The sequence below is a fragment of the Pogona vitticeps genome, chromosome 2 (assembly GCF_051106095.1).
Source record: "Pogona vitticeps strain Pit_001003342236 chromosome 2, PviZW2.1, whole genome shotgun sequence".
In the NCBI taxonomy this organism is placed as follows: domain Eukaryota; kingdom Metazoa; phylum Chordata; class Lepidosauria; order Squamata; family Agamidae; genus Pogona; species Pogona vitticeps.
Window position 1 is genome coordinate 143,702,818 of NC_135784.1, and position 19,407 is coordinate 143,722,224.

Below are 19,407 nucleotides of genomic sequence, written 5' to 3' on the forward strand. Positions count from 1 at the left end.
TACACTCTGGGGTGACTGAGAACAGATCTTGCCCCTCCTCTGTATGACAGCGTTTCAAATATTTGAAAAGTGTTATCATATCACCCCTCTCTGTTCTTTTCTCAAGACTAGACATGCCCAATTCTTTCAGTTTTTCCTCACAGGGCTTGGCTTCCAGCCCCCTGATCATCCTTGTTGCCCTCCTCTGAACTTGTTCCAATTTGTTAGCATCCTTCTTGTGGTGCGGTATCGAGAGCTGCACACAATACTCAAGGTGAGGCCTAACCAGTGTTGAATAGAGGGGGACAAGCACATCGCGGGATTTGGAAACTATAGTTCTGCTAATGCAGCCTAAAATAGCATTTGACTTCTTTGTAGCCCCATCACATGGCTGGCTCATATTCAGTTTGTGATCTACAGCAACTCCAAGATCCTTCTCGCTCATTGTACTGTATTGCTGAGCCAGGTATCCCCCCATCTTGTAATTGTGCATTAGGTTTCTTTTTACAAGGTGCAGTACTTTGCACTTATCCTTGCTGAATTTCATTCTGTTGTTTTCAGCCCAGTGCCCCAGCCTATCAAGGTCGTTTTGAATTTTGTTTCTGACTTCCAGCTATTTTGCCCAATTTGATATCATCTGCAAATCTGACAAGCATTCCCTGTACTCCCTCACCCAAGTCATTAATAAAAATGTTGAAGAGCACTGGACCCAGGACTGAGCCTTGGGATACCCCACTTGTCACCTCCTTCCAGTTTGAGAAGGAGCCATTAATCATCACCTTCTGAGTACGATTCTGTAGCCAATTGTGTATCTAAGTCAACTGTGTGTCCACTCCAAGGTAGAATTTAGGGTTCAAAATGTATAATGGAGGCCTCTGAAGGTTTGTAGTTGGCTGGATAATGCAGTGGTTTAGGTACTGTATCTGGCTGCAGACCCAGAGGCTGGGAGTTCAATTCCCCACTGTGCATCCCAGAAGAGCCAGCCTGTTTGATCTTGGGCATACTGCACAGTCCTTGGGTGACCCCAGAAGAAGGGAATGGTAAGGAAGGGAATGAAGGGAAGGGAACACCACTTCTGAGTGCTCTCTACCTGCAAAACTCTGAAAGGGTCACCAGAAGTCAGCATTGATGTGATGGCACATGATGACTGGATGCTTCTAGAAACGCCATTGTTGGCTCTAAATATTTGAAGAAGCCTGTGCTTCCTCCTTCTCCTTCTTAAAAAGAATTAAGGAGAAAAACAGAGAGAAGAAATGGTAGAAAAACAGGGGGTTACTCATGAGACGCGTAGGACTGTTCCCCACCTATTGCCTAAGGTTCTGGGGATGAGGGAGAACAACTGCACAATGAAAGTGTCACCTGGAAGCCTTATTGGAACAATACCTCTAAAAGGCCACAGGTAAGCAGCTTCCCCTACCCACCCACCGGGGTTTTTTTTCTGGCCCATACCTAACCTATTGCTACAGGTCCTGTTGCTGCTTTCTCTTGATGCCAGTTTTTCTTAAAAATGAGAAAATCACAGGTATAGACTGATAGGTGGATTGACACACGTCTGTCTCAGGGGAGGTCTTCTGACAGCCGCCTCCAAAATGACGAACCCGAACTAAGAGGATGGAACCAAATTCCCCGCCGGAGCTTCTTTGGTTTTCATGTAGGTGAGAAGGGAATGTTCTGGAGCTTTTGGGGAAGGGGCTTTTGTTTCTGGCTTCCCTGACTTGTCAGCAAGGCTGCCGTGCATGGCGCGAGCTCAGCGCAGGAAACCCAGGGAACCCGCGTCCACTAATAAGGCTGAGCACGCCACTAGTTCGTGGCCGTGGCAAAGCACCTCTGAGCATAGGCAGAGTCCTCCCTGCATACCCCCCCCCCGCGCAGCTCCGCGCCTCTCCAGCTACACGGAGCCACCAAGGCCGCCTCATGCAAATGAGGCGAGGCGGAGGGCGGGAACCTTCCCCGGCGGGCGGCCAGAGCGCGCTCCTACCTGGCCGCCCGAGCGCAACAAAGCGAGCGGGAAGAGGCGTGGAGGGAGAAGCCGGCCGGGGAGGGTCTGGGGTGCCAGCCAGGACGAAAACCAGGGCTGGATTTGCAGCGCCCCAGCCAAGCGAAGCAGCCGGGGATGAGCCGGCGAAGGCGGAACGGCCCCCGGGTACGTCAGGCGAGCGCGGGCAGTCGAGAGGCACCCAAAGCTTTAGGGAGCCGGGAAGAGGAGGAAGGAGGAGGGGCGGGGGGGCGGCACTCGATCCCTCCCGCAGTCTGGGTTGCCCTGAGCGGGGCGAGGGCCTGAGGAGAGCGGAGCTCCGGATGGGTCTGATGTCACCGTGATGTCAGGCTCCGAGCTCCCCGGAGCCCAAAGCGAGGGAGCACCGAAGTCGAGGCGAGACAGCGCCGGCCCCTCCTCGCTCCACCTCCGCCCCCGGCCGCCCTCCTCTCCCCGGGCTCCGCCACGGCACGCCCTACCCGGAGCTTGCGGCTGGCTGGCTGGCTGCGGCTACCTTTCCGCGCCTCAACTTTCCGATTGTGGGAGAGAGGCTTCAGGTGTTGTGGCCGGACCGTAGGTTCCCCTTGGAGTCCCGGGCGCACCCCCCCCACCTCCACCTCGTCCCCCACCCCCGCCCCGCCTCCTGGCTTTGTCTTCCCGGAGGCGAGAGGTTGCTTTTCTACCTAAGGCAGGTAAGAGTCCGACCTGATTACTGCTTTTTGGTTTCTGATCTGCTGATCTGGGAGATCGCCGACGGAGGAGTTGACTCTCCCCCCTCGCCCGTCCGCCCTTTGGAGGGGGCTCCGAAAGTTTGTGACCTCCCATCACTGCTTACCTTACGGCCCCCCCCCGCCGAAGATCAATGCGTCAAAAGTGTTTCTCTTCTCTGGCTAAAACGGGGGGGGGGGAGAGAGAGAGAGGAAAGAACAACACGAGAATTCTCCCAGTCTTTGCTTCAGTTTCCCTTTCTTCTTCAGTCGGGGCTTTGAAGGAACTCGGTTTACCGCTCCATTGTACAGTACTAGCTTGAAGGACTCCTCTCTTATCGTAGCTATGTAGCAGTCATTCTGGATTTGATAGAACTGTTTTCCCTTAAGGGGTATAAATAAGATCATCATCGTCCTGTCTATTGGGTTTATGCTTTTCAGGTCTTTATTTTAAAATCTTTATGAAGCTTTAACAAGTGTTGAAGTTTGTGGCTTTAACTTAAAAGACCCAGGGAGGAAGTCTGTTTAAACAGAGGGATAAAGAACCATCATCTCTCAGAGGTTAGATTTTATCGAGGGAGCGAGAGAAGGGCTTGGAAATCTGATTTTAGTTTGGAAGTATAAAAGGCAAAAAATAAAAAATAAAGGAAGTTTAACTGCTGACATTGCATTTATTTTTATACACATATGTACACACACACACAGAGAGAGAGAGAGAGAGAGAGAGAACATGTGACGAAGGGTTTGAGAAATGTTGACTTGAATCCCAATGGAAGGAACAGTAGGAACAGATCAGTAGTGGGTTGTCAGGGCAGTGTTGTGTAACAGTGTTTAAAAAGTCCTGGATTCAAATTGGGCCCACATTCAAGCTCAGTGGCTGGGTAGAGTTGAGAAAATCTCTGGTTGGCCCAGCATACATTTTCCCAATGAGAAAGGGGATAATGTTTTACCTAACTGGTGCCAGTTGGAGTAATAGTTGGATCTGGCATCAACTACCCCAGAAGAACAATATTTTCCTCTATATCAGAGGACAGTATGGTAACTGAAGGACAGGCCGCATAACATTCACTTCAGAATATGCTGCTTGAGATCCGCTGTCTCTGCTTACTTAACAGGAGGGCTAGATTTGTGATGATGAAAGCGGATAACCTCATGTAAGCCATGTCATGACCTTTGTGAGAAGGATGTGAAGTAAATGTTGCAGCTAAATAAATGGAAATACTAGGCCTGTCTGCCCTATAGCACCTTTTCTAGAAAGTGGAGCGGCAGAGTGGAGAGGACTGGTATACAAAAACAGGCTGGTTGGTGGGTTCTGTTTTTCATTGCAGGAAAGGAAAAGGACTGCCAACCAGTGGAAGGTATTAAGATGTAGACCTTTTGAGTATGGACAAGGCTTAGGGCTGCTTATGCTAGCCAGGCAGAAAGCTCATCTTCTGTCTCCTCAGTTGCAAATAGGATGCAACACCACGGATTGGGAATCTTGAGCTTCTAACTAATTTTTAAAGCTAACCAGAGTAAAGAGGAGCAGGGAACCCAGCAACTGCTAAAGAATCCTTTTTATAACTCTGCCAAACTCCCTACTCTGTACTCGTGAAATACTTGGGTACTTTTTGGATGCCACTAGACATGATGGTTTTACTCTACTCCTCCACCTTTAAGGCATAGGTGCCCCTTCAGTTGTGAAGCATGCCGTTAACACTGTTCTTTTGTTTTGTCCATCATGCCACCCTGTACAACTGTTTCAACACTGGTGAACAGAAAAAACAAACCCAAACAAGCAAAAGCAAGTTTGCCTACGCAGAATGGTAGAAAAGAAGTATGTCAAGAAGAATGTTCAGTTTCATATTTTAAATATCAGCCATGGCACCATCATAATTACAAAAATAAAATGGAATGTGCTTCTACTGCCCTAATGCTGAACATATTTATTTGGAAAGAAGCATTTTTTGGTAGAAAAAGGATGACAAATATTTAAAGTAAAAATAATCATCTGTAAGTACATGCTCAGGCAATCCTCCTCTAAACTGTAGCATAAGAAGAGATACCATCAGCCTCATGGGCTTTAGTATGTCTGTACTAGGTTATGTATTGATGCCAGTCTGGCATCTTGCCCCTGTCATTTTCTCCTATTTTTTAGCTGCCCCTCCAAGTGGCAGGGCTGAATCATGAGTGAAAAGCGAGACACATTCTCATTATTGTGTTTTGTGGATAATACGGGAAAGTTGTTGTACACTATCTCAGAGTTTCTGGCTGTCCTGTAACAGGGGTCAAATACCTCTGGCTCACGCTACAGGGCCATTTTGTATCACTCGAAACCCATCTGAAGTAGGCACTGGGAACAGTGCTGTGGCTTTTCCATAAATCTCCCAGATGGAGTCACTTCCAATCTGCAATATGTGGAGAGTTAACTGTCTTTACTTTGGAATTTGCATTAGCAGGAACCTTTTTTAAAGGGCTTTTCTTTTTTTGTAAAGTTTCACACTAAGTAAGAACTAAGTTAGAAACAGACAGCAACTTGCTCTTTGTTGTTATGTTTTGGGGACTTGAGGGGAGGCGGGCTTGACTTCTGCTAAGTTCTCCAAAAAGCATTCTTGAATGTTTTGTTTTTGTCTTAGTTTAGGTAGAACTCTGGCTGGGAAATAATAATTACAAGCAGGTGATAGAGGATACATGTGTAAGAATATAGTGGGGAGATAGAACATCTCTCATATACTACTTCATTATCATCCCCCAATCATGTCCATCATCCCCCATCTTTGCTCATTTTCTGTAGAGAGAGACATGATATTGTTGGACTACAACACCCATCAGCTCTGCTAGCATAGCCACTGATGAGGCATGGTGGGAGTTGTAGCCCAGTGACATTTGGAATGCTGTACAATCCCGAACCCTGCTAGATGACCTTTTGTTAACTATTTTCAATTTCACCTTTTGGCTTGCAGTGACTAATAGGTCGATGCTATGAATCATCACTCAGTAGAGGAGACATCCTGTCAGGGCCAAACCATTCATGAGCCAGGGAGGTTTTGTTCACTTCAGGGAGTGGAGTGATGTGTTGGGGTGGCAGCAGACCTACCACCACACACACCCGCACTCACTATTTCCTAAACTGGCCATGACCAGAATTTTACCTTCCCAAAGGGCTGCCTCACCTTTACGGTGTTTGTGACTTGGTTGTCGGCTTGTATAATATTTGACTCCTGGGTGGAGAACGATCTAAGGCTGACAAAGCGTTGTGGGACAGCTGACCACAAAAACCAGAAGTCCACTGTGTCTTGGCACATCACTCCCACAGCACCTTGTCCCTGAGAAGCCCCTCACGGCTAGGCCTTCCTCCAAGACCTTAAGTGAGGTGTCAGTGGGGCAAAGCAAGGCTCCCCTACTGCCTTGCCTCCATTCTCTCCTCCTCCCTCCATGTGGCGTGGGGCTCCCTCTCCCTCTCTTTTCATTCCCTCCACCATGGGCAGGAGTGCTTTCCTTCCCGTTTTGGGTGGTGGGTGATCTTGCGCCATCTCCAAGTCCTGCTCAACGGCGCTTCCTTCTAAATGTTGCTCTTTCCCGAAACGCTCTTAGGAGAGGAAGGGCTCGTTCTTCTCTCCTGCCTGCCAAAATAAATACAGTGGCTCACGGATGACTCCTCACTTTGCCATTTACGTGCCCCCTTCCTCCAGCCTCTACAGACTCTCAGCCGGAACCCTCAAACCTCTTGAGAGAGATCCGGTAACAGCTTCCAGCTACCTTGGTAATGCTGCCTGCTTCCTGAAGAGGAGGGAATCATGTGGGACGGGACAGAGCAGAACATCGGCTGCCCAGCTGCAGTCTGAATGGGGGACGATCCGGCAACAGATACCGTTGCTCTGAGAGAGGCTTCCCCTCCCCAGGGCAGTGGTTTCCCTCCCCGCCTGCTTTTCCCTGATGCCCTTTTTTGAGAGCACAAAATGTGCTTTCGTGTCTATATTTTTAAATTTTTTTTATTTTGTGTCTTATTTTTGTTGTCCACAAGCACGCTCAAAGACAAGCTACCAAAGTCTGTGGTCTGATATATCACTTAGTGCAGGAGGAAAAGAAGTGGAGAAGTTGCGACGGAGATCCTTGATGAAAAAGGCTTGCACGTCTTGAACTGGCATGGAAGCCAAACAGAGTGATGGTTTTATATGGCTGGTTCTGTTGGCTTAAATACCACATCTTATTTGCAAGAAACTCCTGGGAGACATGGACAGATGAAGCTGCCTTAGATTGGCCATAATCCTGTTGCTTAGGACAGCAACTTACACTAGTGTAGGCTCATTGAATGAATAGGAAATAAGTGAATCAAAGCCTCCATAAGTTCAAGTGGGCCTACTCTAGTTGTGACTTACTTTAGCTTAGATGGTCACAGTTAAAGTAGTCCCATTTGAATCAATGGACCTTATGGAGGAGTAGAATCACTGAATTCGCATTGATCCAGTGGACTTATTCTAGTGCAATTTATTATGCTAAGCAACAGGATTTTGGCCACTGAGTTGACTTTTAGTCCATCGTGTCCAATATTGTCTTTTCCGAAGAGCAACTACTCTCAACCAGAGAGTGTTTCCTGTTCTTCATTTTAAATGGAGATCTCAGAGGCTGAATCTGGACCCTTCTGCTTGCCAGATCTGTGCTTCACCACTGACTTCAGGCTGTTTCTAGATACCCTGCCCTGTTAACAGTAAATCATAGGAAAACCCAGACATCCCTGCAAGGGTAAGCTCACATTTGATTCATGGCTATTTCAAAGAAGATGCTTCACATGGAGTGGCTGAAATGCTGGTAGGGGGAGGAATAGCTCTGGTTCCTTATTTCGATTTGCATACTGTACACTAGTTCTTGTTAGCATGGCGGGGGTACCATGCTTGTCAGTGCCTTGTGCAAAGGGCCGGCCCTTCCCTTAGGTAAAATGAGGTCATCGCTGTGTATGACAACAGCTGGGAGGAGGCAGGAAAGTGTTGAGGGAGAGTGTTGTGTGTGCGGTGTGGACTGCTTCCTACTTTCTAAATGAACCAAACTGCAGAGCCTGCCCAACTGGCGCAGGGAAGGGTGCCAACCCCTTTGTCCTGTCCCTCAGGCCTGCTTGTGCCCCCAAAAAGCGGTTGGGCTGGATTCAATTCCGTGTTGTCACAGGGTGGAGATTTTCCTAGATATTAAGGTTTGTGATCTGAGTTTCCCCAAAGCTTATTATGGGTTGTCCTGTTCCAGTTCCTTATCCTTTTCTGCCTGCTTGAGTTGCTGTTGCCAGGCAGATGCCATACCTGGCCATGTCCTATGCCAGAATGACATGTTGGACTCCATGCAATGTAGACTCTTTTCCTGGAGTTTTAGACACATGTATTCCTTTGAGAGGCGCAAAACGTATTGTGGGATCTCAACCTTCCGTTCCTTCAGTACTCTCATGGCCATGGTGTACCAATGAGCACTGTGGAAAAACGACAACTTTGATTGGGGAGATTTGTTGTGTATCTGAACATGGAGAGCCCCACATATTGAAGTCCTGTGGTGTGGATAACCCCAGAGTTTATTTGGGGATTTAGGGCCATATCAGTAGATATTCCGCACCTCCCTTGATGAGCCTGTTTGGGTATTAAGATCATCAGAAGAGGTCTTCCTTTCAGTCCCACCACCTTCAAAGGTACATTTAGTGGATACCTGCGAGAGGGTCTTCTCTATTGCTACTTTCAGATGTTGGATCTCCCTCCCACAAGGGGCCAGGCTGGCCTTGTCTTTGCTGTCCTTCCACAAGCAGAATGAAGACCTTTCTCTTCAGGCAAGTTTTCCCTTAATGACTGGCTGCCTGAGCAGGGTTTTTAATAAATGGATGGCTGTGCCTGACTGCTTTGAATGTGTTTTTGATGTTGCTTTTGTTTACTGTTTTTTAGTGTGGCATTTGCTTGATTCTTGTTGGTATTTGTATACTGTACTTAGTGTTTTTAGCTTGAAAGATTGTCTTTTAATGTTGTAAGCTGCCTTGGGTCCTTTTTAAGGAGAAAGATGGCGTAAATCTTTTTTAAAATAAAATCAATACATGATGCTTTCATTACGTTTACTCATTGAGGAACTGGGGTTTAGCAATTAGCTTTAGGATCACTGTATGGAACAACCCTTGTTTTCTGCCCAGTTGTGGATTGGAATGAAAGGAGGGGGGGGGAGATAAAAGCTAAGCTCTCTTACTGATCTATGGTCTGTATGAAGTACTTTATTAGGGGGGAATTTCTAGTGTGTCAGCAGTAATGTTAACACAAGTAATCCCTAATGTGTCTTCCCCATAATAAGTCCCACTGGGGCTTCTACAGCCAGAGGCTGCATTGGTTAATGCTGATCAAATACTATTTGCTAGCCTTGGGGGAGGGAGCCAGGCAAAAATGCTTGATCTGCGAATAGAGATGACAGCAACAGCTGAGCAACTCCATACTCAACTGTTATTTGTCTAGCAGTCCTTTCCTAGCGAACTGATCTGGTGTCGAGGAATTCAGGTTGGTACAGCGGGTGATTTTGAGGTAGTCTCTTAATCAGGCACTGATCAACTTGGGGGTCTGCTTAGCTTTAGCAAAGCGGCCAGGTTGTCACTTTCAGGATCCAGCTTTCAGCACAAGATTGGGGGTGGGGGGTGGGGCAGGAGTAGGTCACATCCCCATGGGTGCAAAAAGCTGAGTGGAAGGTACAGATGGCATTGAGTTCCTAAAGGGCTGGAGACTGTTGCATGCAGGTGCCATCTCTAGCCACATGGCATCCTGGCGATCCTCTGGAGAGGCCATAAAAGCAGCATTTTGCAAATTTATTCATTTATTTATTTCGTCTCGTTTGTAGGCCATCTTCCTCCCAGTGAGGGAACCCAAACGGGCTCACAATGTTGAAACAAGTACGTAATACTAAAAACACAGTAAATTACAGATGAAAAAATGATTAAGTGATAGTAATATTTTTAAAGTAATTTAAAACTTCAAAAGCAGACTTAGAAAAGCCAAAATCCAGCATCTAGGTCATAGTTATTAAAAAATCTGCCTGAAAAGTTGGTCTTCAGCTCTAGGCAGAAGGATAAAGGGAAAGTTGGCCAAATGTAACCCCCTCAGGAGAACATTCCCCAACCCGAGAGCAGCTACAGAGGAGGCCCTTTCTCATGTCCCCATCAAGTGTGCCTGCAGTGGCAATGGGACCAAGAGGAGGGCTTCCTCTGAAGATCTTAAAGGCATTGTACCCTTCAGATGTTTTGGAGTGCAACTCCAAGCATCCCCAGCCAGAGGGGTTGCAATCCAGCACATCAGGAGCACACTATTTTGGGGAAGGCAAGATAGTTAAAAGTGATTTTTTTTCCTCCAGCTTAGTGCAGTAAAAAGGTGCTAAAATGAGCCTTCTCTAGAGGTGTGTGAGAAAGAATCAAGGTGCATGTCTCATGAAAAGATAGGCAAGGCCGAATCAAGCATCACAACAAATCAGAGGCTCCTAGTGCAGCTATTGTTGAGTGCATAAAAGAGAGATGAGGAAACAATGGGCCAGATAGCCACACAATGGTAATCCCTCATCTCCCAAATTCTGGAGCATGGCCTTTTTTTGTAGAAAAACAAAGAAATGTGCCGTGAAGTAAGTCATGTGCCTGAGAGAACGTGTTTGGTATCTGCTTTGTAAGGTTTATGTGTGCAAAGAGAAACATTAACTAAATCTCTGCCCAGGCAATAAGGGCAGAGAAGAGTTTTACTTGGAATACATGTTCTGAAATGCGATAAGTGGACGGACATCTAGTAATGTGACAAGTAAATGAAACTCCCACCAAGCCCTTCTGCAGTGAGTAGCTGCTCAGCCTAGTTTCCTACCTCCATCCAGAAGACAGCACAAGAGTCTTTGTGTCACGTAGGGTCAAACCACAACTTAAAGGAAATATGTATTTATCTCTCTCCCTGCCCCCCTTTTTTAACAGGAGAGTAGGACTGCAAGAATAGTAAATGGCAACAACTTGTAAGAAAATAGAAATTCAATAGGTTTCTCATTGCCTGAGATAGAAAGGCAGCGACAGAAAGAGGCTTGTCTGTCGTGGATTTGTTAAAGGCATGTGAATTCTGCCCTTGAAAGTTGGCACAATGGCTGCACAGATAGACACAGAGGGGCACTAAATATGTTGAACACGTGGCAGGGAATTATGTGGTGCTGAGCCGTCTTCCGCACCCACTGTTCTCTTCGTCTCCTAGTCGAGCTGTTTGCAAATTGTATCCATCTGGTTTCTGAGCACCCAATAGTGCTCCAGTCTTTTAAGATTTAGAAAACAACCCTGTGATTTTCAGGATTCCATTCAAACCACCGGGATCTATATTATTCCAAAGCAGTGGAAACCGCACAGATTTCTGGTTGACAAGTCATACAGTGAGTTTCTATACTAAAGGTTGATTATGAGATCTTGACTCAGTCCTCTGGAAGGGGCCCACTGTATCTCTCTCAAAAGTTGTCACTTTTTACAGCAATAATGCATTTCTGTCTTTTAACATGATTGTATCTGGGTGCTCAAGGTTTCTGTGACATGTTCTAAGAAAGGTTTGCAGGGATAGGATGTCAACGTTAATACTTGGCTTGTAGAATTTGGGGAACAAATGGCATAGTAAAGAGTCAAGAGACTAATGTGTTTGTTAGGGATAGCCCAGTAAATTCTGGTGCAGAGCGAACAGGACGGAAGGCTTGCTTCTTGGTTTTTAACTCTAGGGCTGGAGGACAGATGTCGTGAAAGCAGAGAATATGTGCTCCAGCCAGGATATGGGTGGACGGCTGTGTTTTGGAACTGAAGCAGCCCAGTTGTAAAGGTAGCCCCAACTGAGTGTGTGCTGGCATTTCAGCCTTGTAGAGAGAGCTGGCTTCCTAAATAAGGGCAAAAAGAGCATTGTGGGGAGGGGGAGCTGAAGCAAAACCAGCTCTTACATGCCGGAATCTCAATCCCCAGAAGCAGGGACAAGCCTCTGATCCAAGCTACGCCACAAGCGGATTTGGAGGGCATGTGAGAGAGAGCAAGAGAGAGCGCTCCTCTTTCGGAAGTCCTCTGGAATTCTCTCAGCCTGGGAACCCAGCAGGGTTGACTCGCAGCCAGCTAAAGAAAGGCCCACAAGCTACTTTTATTAACAGATTCTCTCTCAAGGGAACACAGCCAGTCTGGGAAATGCTTTATGGGGAGTGGGGAATGGTGAGTTAACAGCAGTACAGCACAGTAGTAGCAGTATTATTCCAGGTGCAGTGGTTTTGAGAAATAACTTTCTGTATGAAGATTGCTTTCGCCTCACCTCCAGTGAGGGATAAGAAACTATTGGGCAGCCTCTGTGTCTCTCTAGAGCAAAGCTTGGGCAGTTCCTGTTAAGAAGTAATTAATTACAGTTATAATGCTGCTTTATAGCTCAGAGATTTAGGTCTTTGGCTGCGGGGCCAGAGGTTGGGAGTTTGATCCCTCACTGTTCCTCCTTGACAGGGGCTGGACTTGATGATCTATAGGGTCCCTTCCAGCTCTCGTGATGATTAAAGCCAAATAAGTCGTTGGTTATTGTTATAGTTTTAACAGTAACTCTTTATTTCCCTCTTCCTTAAAGTCATTAAAATAGACACTTTGGATAGGTTTTTGCTTGTTTGTCTGTTTTCATTCTGAATGCTACAGTTTGCTAGCCTCTGGTACAAATAATTTGTCTCTTTTCATCTACCTCACACCAAGGTTTTAGGCAGCAGTATGGTCTGGATCTGTAAACCATACCGTATTCTTCCTCTTCCATTTAGTTAGGACGACCCCCTTGAAAAATGATAAAAGTATAATTATATTTGCCTTTTAACTGGATCTCCTGTTTGTTTTAACATTTACTGTACTTCCTTTTTTAAACTTCAAAGTGACTGCAAGGTGCAGTGGTTGTTCACAGTAGTGCAGTGGAAGGAATGTTTAGTATCATCATTCTGTTTTCTGAGTCCTAATCCCCCCCCCCCGCTCTTAGACCCATGTGGAATGGAGGTGGTAATGGTTGCAGAATTAGAGACTTTTTTTTGTGCCTGAGAAGAACAGCTTTGGGGTGTTGTTTCACACCTTGAAGACCACACAAGGCACCTAAACACTGACGGTGCTGGCTGATATTAATAAGCACTGTGGCGCATCTGGGAAACTTCAGTGAGGAAAGTTGGTCAGTGATTATGGAGATTATTGTACCAGGCACTGGGTTAGAGAAACCTTATGTTAAGACTCAGGTTCCCAAGCAGCAATGCTGTGGTCATATTTAGAGCCCCCATAGAGGTACAAATAAACATGGTACAAGATCTAATCATTCAGCTGCCACACGACGGGAGTCTAGGCTCTACCCTTAAAAAACACCTCTAGTCCAGTGGTTCCCAACTTTGGGTCCCCAGGTGTTGTTGGACGATAACATAGCTAGTGGTGAAGGCTTCTGGGAGTTTTAGTCCAAGAAACATTGGCCCAAAGGTTGGGAAGCCAAGGTTGGGAACCCCTGCTTTATCCCCCATCAGTGCAACTCTTCTGTCTCAGCTCATCAGTACCAGCCATATTCATGCCTTTGATAGAGCCTAGCTTTGCTAATAGAGGGGTCAAAGTATGGCTGGATTATAAATCAGCACCTCTGCTCTTAGGTTATTCAAGCATTCAAGTAGAAAAATATCAAAAGCCATAGATCCTAACCTTTTCTAAAAATCTGTTTTTTCCCCCAGTTCTTCTCCAAGATACCAAAGAAAACTTGCCATCCCTTCACAATGGTGGCTGTACCCAGGACTCTACTGCCATGCCTTTGGTTCCTAGCAGGACTCCCAGTGGAGCTCTGCTTAGCTCAGGCCACTCCTGCTCCCCCTCCACCACCGGGTTGTGGTAAAGACTTGGACTCCATCTACTACAATCTCTGCGACCTGTCCGTAGCCTGGGGTATTGTGTTGGAGGCAGTGGCCAGTTTTGGTATTGTGACCAGCTTTGTCCTCACTGTTGTCCTTGTGGCCAGTGTGCCTTTTGTCCAGGACTACCGGAAGAAAAGCTTAATAGGGACTCAAGCTTTCTTTTTGCTGGGCACCTTTGGGCTCTTCTGCTTGACCTTTGCCTTCATCGTCAAGCAAGATTTTTCCACGTGTGCCTCCCGACGCTTCCTTTTTGGAGTCCTCTTCGCTATATGCTTCTCCTGCCTGGCAGCCCATACTCTGAGTCTCAACTTCCTGGCCCGACGGAATCATGGTCCCCGGGGGTGGATGGCCTTTGGCATGGCTTTGCTCCTTGCCTTGGTCGAGGTCATCATCAACGCTGAGTGGCTCATTATCACTGTGGTGAGAAGCGAGAGTGCATCTCAGGACCCTTGCAAAGTCAGCAATGAAGACTTTGTCATGGCGCTCATCTATGTCATGTTCTTGCAAGTGGCTACCTTTGTGGCAGCCTGGCCTGTCTTGTGTGGACGTTACAAGCACTGGAGGAAACATGCCGTCTTTATTCTCCTCACTACCTCATTTTCCATGGCCATCTGGGTAGTCTGGATCGTGATGTATATTTATGGCAACCAGCAGAGAGGGGGACCAACTTGGGATGACCCTACGTTGGCTATTGCTCTTGCCTCCAATGCCTGCATCTTTGTTTTCTTGTATATCATCCCTGAGATTTCTCAAGTGATCAGACCAGGACCTGAACAGACCTATGAGGACGACATCTACCCCACTAGGGGAGTGGGGTATGAAACAATCCTCAAGGAACAGAAATCCCAGAGCATGTTTGTGGAGAACAAGGCCTTCTCAATGGATGAACCTTCTTCAGGTAGGCCTTGGCATGTTGACTGGCATGAAAAGTCCTTGAAAAATGGGCTTGTTGAGGTGGGATAAACAGCAGGTGGAGGTGCCAGGCATGAAGCAATGTTACTTGGGGATTGGTGGCTTTTTAGCTTGTGCTGGTAGAAGCTTTTCCAGCATGCCTTTCTACGAGGTCATGGGATTGTGATTTTTTAAAAAAATGATTGATTTGGTCCTACATTTAAGTTCTAAGTTTTCACAGCACAGTAGAATCTATGGGTGGCCACAAGCTTGTGGCACAACTGAAGAGGAGCAGAGCAGCTGTAGCCCCATTTGAGGTATACATTCTGACTTAACTTTGTCACTGTCTTACCTCATGTCCTGTGTGTGAACACTACCTGTTAACTCGTTTTACTTTGTTATCTTCTTATCTCATGGTGTGCTGTTCCCTGTTCTCTGGCTCAGTAACTGGACACTTGCCAGTACCAAAGTAAGAGAAGGCAAGGCAAGGCATGGGAAGGCATGGGCGAGACGTGTATACTATAGTATGCACAAGAGCAACAGGATCTTATAGTGTTGTGTCATTCTTGTAAGAAAAGAAACCTAGCTAATACTGTATAGACAGATTAGTAGTGTGGTCTTCTCTGATTAATAAAACGTGTTGTTTTTCCCTTTCTCGCTTTTCAATTAAATTTCCTGACTTTGCCAGTGTTTTGATTAGTTTCACCTTCACTTAATTAGCCTTACATAAAATCAGAATTACCAGATTGAAACAAAGTTTTTCAGGGCTTTTAAATTCCTTTGCAAATTCAGATAAGGTTTGCTAAAGCTGAATGACTTGGAATTCAAGACATGGCAGAACTGATAGCGAAGGTGTCTGGCTCAGATGGTACAATGTTGTTGTTTAGTCGTGTCCGACTCTTCGTGACCCCATGGACCAGAGCACGCCAGGCCCTCCTGTTTTCCACAGACTCCCAGAGTTTGGTCAAACAAATGGTACAAACAAAATACAAAAATAAATTCCTAAGGTTACAGTTTTATGTACACTTACTGAAGAGAAAGTCCAGCTAAACTGATTTTCTTCAGAAACATGCACAGAACTGGTGTATAAACACATTTATTTAAAAGATTTCCAAGGCTACACATTCACAAGGCAACTTCTGAAATATAAAAGACAGTATTCATTTCTGTTTCATGAAACTATCATATATAACAAATCAAATGTCAGTTAAAATGTATTGGTTCATCTGACAATAATGGCATTATCAATTTAGTTGAGAAGTCAGAGTTACAATGCAGTATAATAATATTAAAAATGGTTTAAATGATTTCCAGCCACAATAAGAACAATTTAAAATATCCCTAACCCAGTGTCTGTCTAAGAAAGATCAAGATACCTAAGTTTTCAAAGCCAGCTTGAAGGTTTGAATGAAGGGGGACAAGTGCATTTTATTTGGGATTGAATACCACAACAGTGGGCTGATGACTAAAAAGGCTTTGTTCTGTTTACCTGATGACTTAACTGTTTTTGCTGGTGGGCGCACAAACAGGGCCTCCATGGCTGAGTTCCAAGTGCAGTCCCAAAACCAAATGCGTTGCTTCATCCTTGAGCAGTATTCCCCTACATATTGCCATCCAGATTATCACTCACCAGTGTGGCCAGTGACTAGGTTTGGCTGGGCATGCTTGAAGTCAAGGACTTGATATTGTAGAAGGACCACAGAAGGTCTAAGGACCACAGATTGAAGAAGGCGATCATAAAGTATAGTTGCATGGCATTTATGAGAGCCCATGCCAAGGTTAGGAATTTAATATGAATTACATATACTGTAGTATGGGAGTAATTGAACAAAGGTCCTTTTTCTGTGTTTACCATGGATAAAAATGGAACAACAGCTGATAACCTGAAGATTAGGAGGATTAATCTAAATCCAAATCCTCCTTGCAAAAGGTGGAAGTCTCCGTCATCTTGCTTTGGCCGGCCCTATCATGCAGTTGAGTGAGGGACCTGTCTCGGAAGGCAGATGCTGGGACAACAGTAGTAGTTCCCTAACTGGTCTTCTGTATTGGAGGTCAGAGCTGGGTGTATACTGTTATCTTCTGCAGCTTATCTGGTGTGTGTCCCTTAAACCAGCCTGCTGCACTCAAGTGTGATGTAGGGCAATGTCTTCTCAACAGCGATAAAGTAAGACTGAATGGCCAACCCAGTAGGCTCCTGTAGGTGGAATTCGGAGTTAGATACACCATGTTAACCATTATTTCAAGCCCCAAAAATTCTTGAGCTGTCTGCAAAAGTTGCATATTGCTTAGCAGACAAAGAAAACTGGTTCCTTGCAAATTAAAAAAAAGATTCTTCTCATAAACCTTATAGGTTTTTAACTTAACTTAAATGTTGAAAGACAAAGCTTAGGATCTACTGCAAACATAATTGATTTGCTATGTTTGAATGTTGTGTTTGTTCTTTTAAAATACTTTTTACCCCAGCCTGAATTGATTGTGGATAAAGAGTCTTACATTGTACAATTTAAAATACGACTCTGCAATTGGTTTGTGAATATATACTGTTGCTGTAGCATATGCAGGATCCTGGTTTAAGTCTCTCTGACCTTTGTCAGTGAAGTAAGCAGCATGGGTCACAACCAAAGAAGTTGTTTTCCCGGGGATAAGCAGGAGGCATTTCTTGCATTGCTCCATGTGATTAAAACCTCAGTCAGGAATACTCTCCAACCAGCTCAGCCTCTATTGTTAGCTGGTAGCCACACACCAAAAACTCCACTTAAATTCTGCAGAAAATGTCCCTCCTGAAACCTCAGGTCCATTTTAGCGTCCCACAGTATGGAGAAGAGGAATGAATACTTTACAGGTAGGCCTGTGAAGAAGCCATCTTGCATGCAGGTTTAGCAAATCTTTACTTTTATTCCTCTAAAGAAGAGACGGTCACGTTAATGGAGGGAGAAGTTATACTTGTTTGATTCTTCCTAACAGAGTGAGTGATTTGCTTAAAAACCTAGGAAACTAGAGCACAGCTCCAAGATAGGAACCCTCCTTCCCCATTTGCAGTCAGAGAAAATAAGAACCAAGCCAGAGAAAATCTTTGCAAGTTACTACTCAAAAGTTAGTTCTGAGTTCAGTAGGTCTTGCTCTCCGTTAAATTAGCATACAGACAAGAAAGAAATGCTGTTGCAATAGTAGGTTTGTAGTATAGATGAGCTGAGTTGAGTTATAAACGTCAGGAGGGTCTAAAAACCCTTATTAGAGGGTCTCTTGGCTTCCTCATATAGGGACTTGGGCACTTCTACATTCACCCTCATGTTTCAAAAGTAGGAGGCAAGGATGTTGGCAGGTCTTTGGGTCCAAGTCCTGAGTCTCAAGCCTCGAGTCAGAGTCTCAAGTCATTTGCCCTGCCCCTGGGGGATGGACATGCAGAGACAGTGGAGTTGGAAGGGAAGCCGAGCACAAAGACAGAGGACTGATTTCCACTCCTGGAGCCAGCTCCTGCCTCTGCGCATGCGCTGGCCTATCAGCTGGGCAGTGGGGCTGTGGTCAGAGGCAACATCTGGCTCCTGGAAGGGGAGCCATGCCTGCTGTCTCTGAGGGTGGCAGTGGAGGCTGGAGCAGGTAGGGAGGCCCATCCCTAATAGGGACTCAAAGATGCAACGTGGAAGAATTGGTCTGAGTCACGAGTCGGAGTCTGGCTGGCGAATCCCCATCCCTGGCAGGATGTGGCTTTCTCTGTCTAGCAGGAAAGAGACCACTGGGGAGGGTTTTGTAGAAGGTCATAACTGGTTTCAAGTGAAAAGAAATTGGCATCTTAAAGAAGGCCGCCACACAACTCCAAAGATATCTAGAACAGAGAAAAGAGGAGATGGCTGAGGTACTAGGATCTGCAGTAGTGGGGACTAAAAGAGACATGTTTTGGTCTGCTCATGATTAGAAAAGTCAGACTGGCTGGATGAAAATTCAACCAGCTGGCTGGATAGGCCTCCTATTGTGGTTTTGGCTTGCTGTTCAGGTTCTGACGCAATCATCTCCAGTGTTTACAATCTGATATCTCTGTAATGAAGACATAAGGAATTAGATTGGCTGCAACCAGTTTTTGTTTTCTAGAATGGTTTCACAGCGGAGTAGTAAACTTTGTTTTAAGCCTAACCCTCCCCACCCGGGAATTGTGTTTTGCACATCTTTTTTGGACTGCTAAAAGAGATTCCACATCTTTTTGTACACATTTTGTTGTAACAATCCAGTGAGAGACTATGAATTCAGTTGCTTCTTCTCTGTTAAGGAGCATCACTGTTAAAAAAAGTCCTATATGCAGGACTACATACCTTTGTGTAATCACAGTGCTGTGTATTCTGTTGGTCACAGCTTTTGAGATTGAGATCAAATGATTGTGCGTCCTACTCTGTTATCTATTCACATTTTTTCCCATTCAGTCACACTGTCTTCTCTGAGCACTGTCTTCACTATGTAATCTTCTTTTATTTGGAATTCTGAATTGTTTTGTGTCAAAAATGGACGAGGGGTCATATCCTTCATTTTGACCAGATTCAGGGGTCCCAGCAGAAGCTCATGTATTATACCCATCCAGTGCCAGCTGTAGCAACTACAAATTGTTCCTCTAAAAAAATAAGGGGGGAAAGAGTTTGTCAGCAGCTGGGGGCCAGGATGGTGTAGTAGATAGAGTATTAGATCAGAACTCAACAGACTTGGGTTCAAATTCTTCCCTGGCTGTGGAAACTCACTAATGAGAGTGGCCATGGTAAATAAACCACTCCTTAAACATCTCACATGCCTCAAAAACCCTATCAGAATCATCATGGGTTGGAAGCAACTTGTCAGCACATAACAACAACAGGTGACTAGGCACCTGGCGTGTGCAGGACCTCGGTGCAAGAAGCGAATACAGCCAAAATAATAATTTTCACTTGATTTTACTACCAAAGAACACAGCGAAGTTTTCAAGAGTGGGTTAAAGGGCAGCGTTAGCCATTTACAAGTCTTTTAGTGTGATTTCGGTGGCAA

The 19,407-nt window shown here is 45.6% G+C and overlaps 1 protein-coding gene across 5 annotated transcripts in view; it reads left to right on the plus strand.

The window, feature by feature from the left end:
* Nucleotides 1-1,958: 1,958 nt before the first annotated feature.
* Nucleotides 1,959-19,407, plus strand: part of GPRC5C (G protein-coupled receptor class C group 5 member C) — a 30,600-nt gene continuing 13,151 nt past the window's right edge. Inside the window, exons 1-3 of one of the 5 annotated variants that reach the window (XM_072990751.2) lie at nucleotides 2,035-2,122; nucleotides 7,294-7,383; nucleotides 13,339-14,413. In XM_072990751.2, coding sequence (XP_072846852.2) covers nucleotides 13,381-14,413 — 1,033 coding nt within the window. In that variant the 5' untranslated portion in view covers nucleotides 2,035-2,122; nucleotides 7,294-7,383; nucleotides 13,339-13,380. Of the gene's footprint in view, nucleotides 2,123-2,153; nucleotides 2,647-7,293; nucleotides 7,384-7,427; nucleotides 9,147-9,482; nucleotides 9,533-13,338; nucleotides 14,414-19,407 lie in introns of those variants that run through there. The other 4 variants (XM_072990748.2, XM_072990750.2, XM_072990752.2 and 1 more) reach the window with 4 other exon arrangements.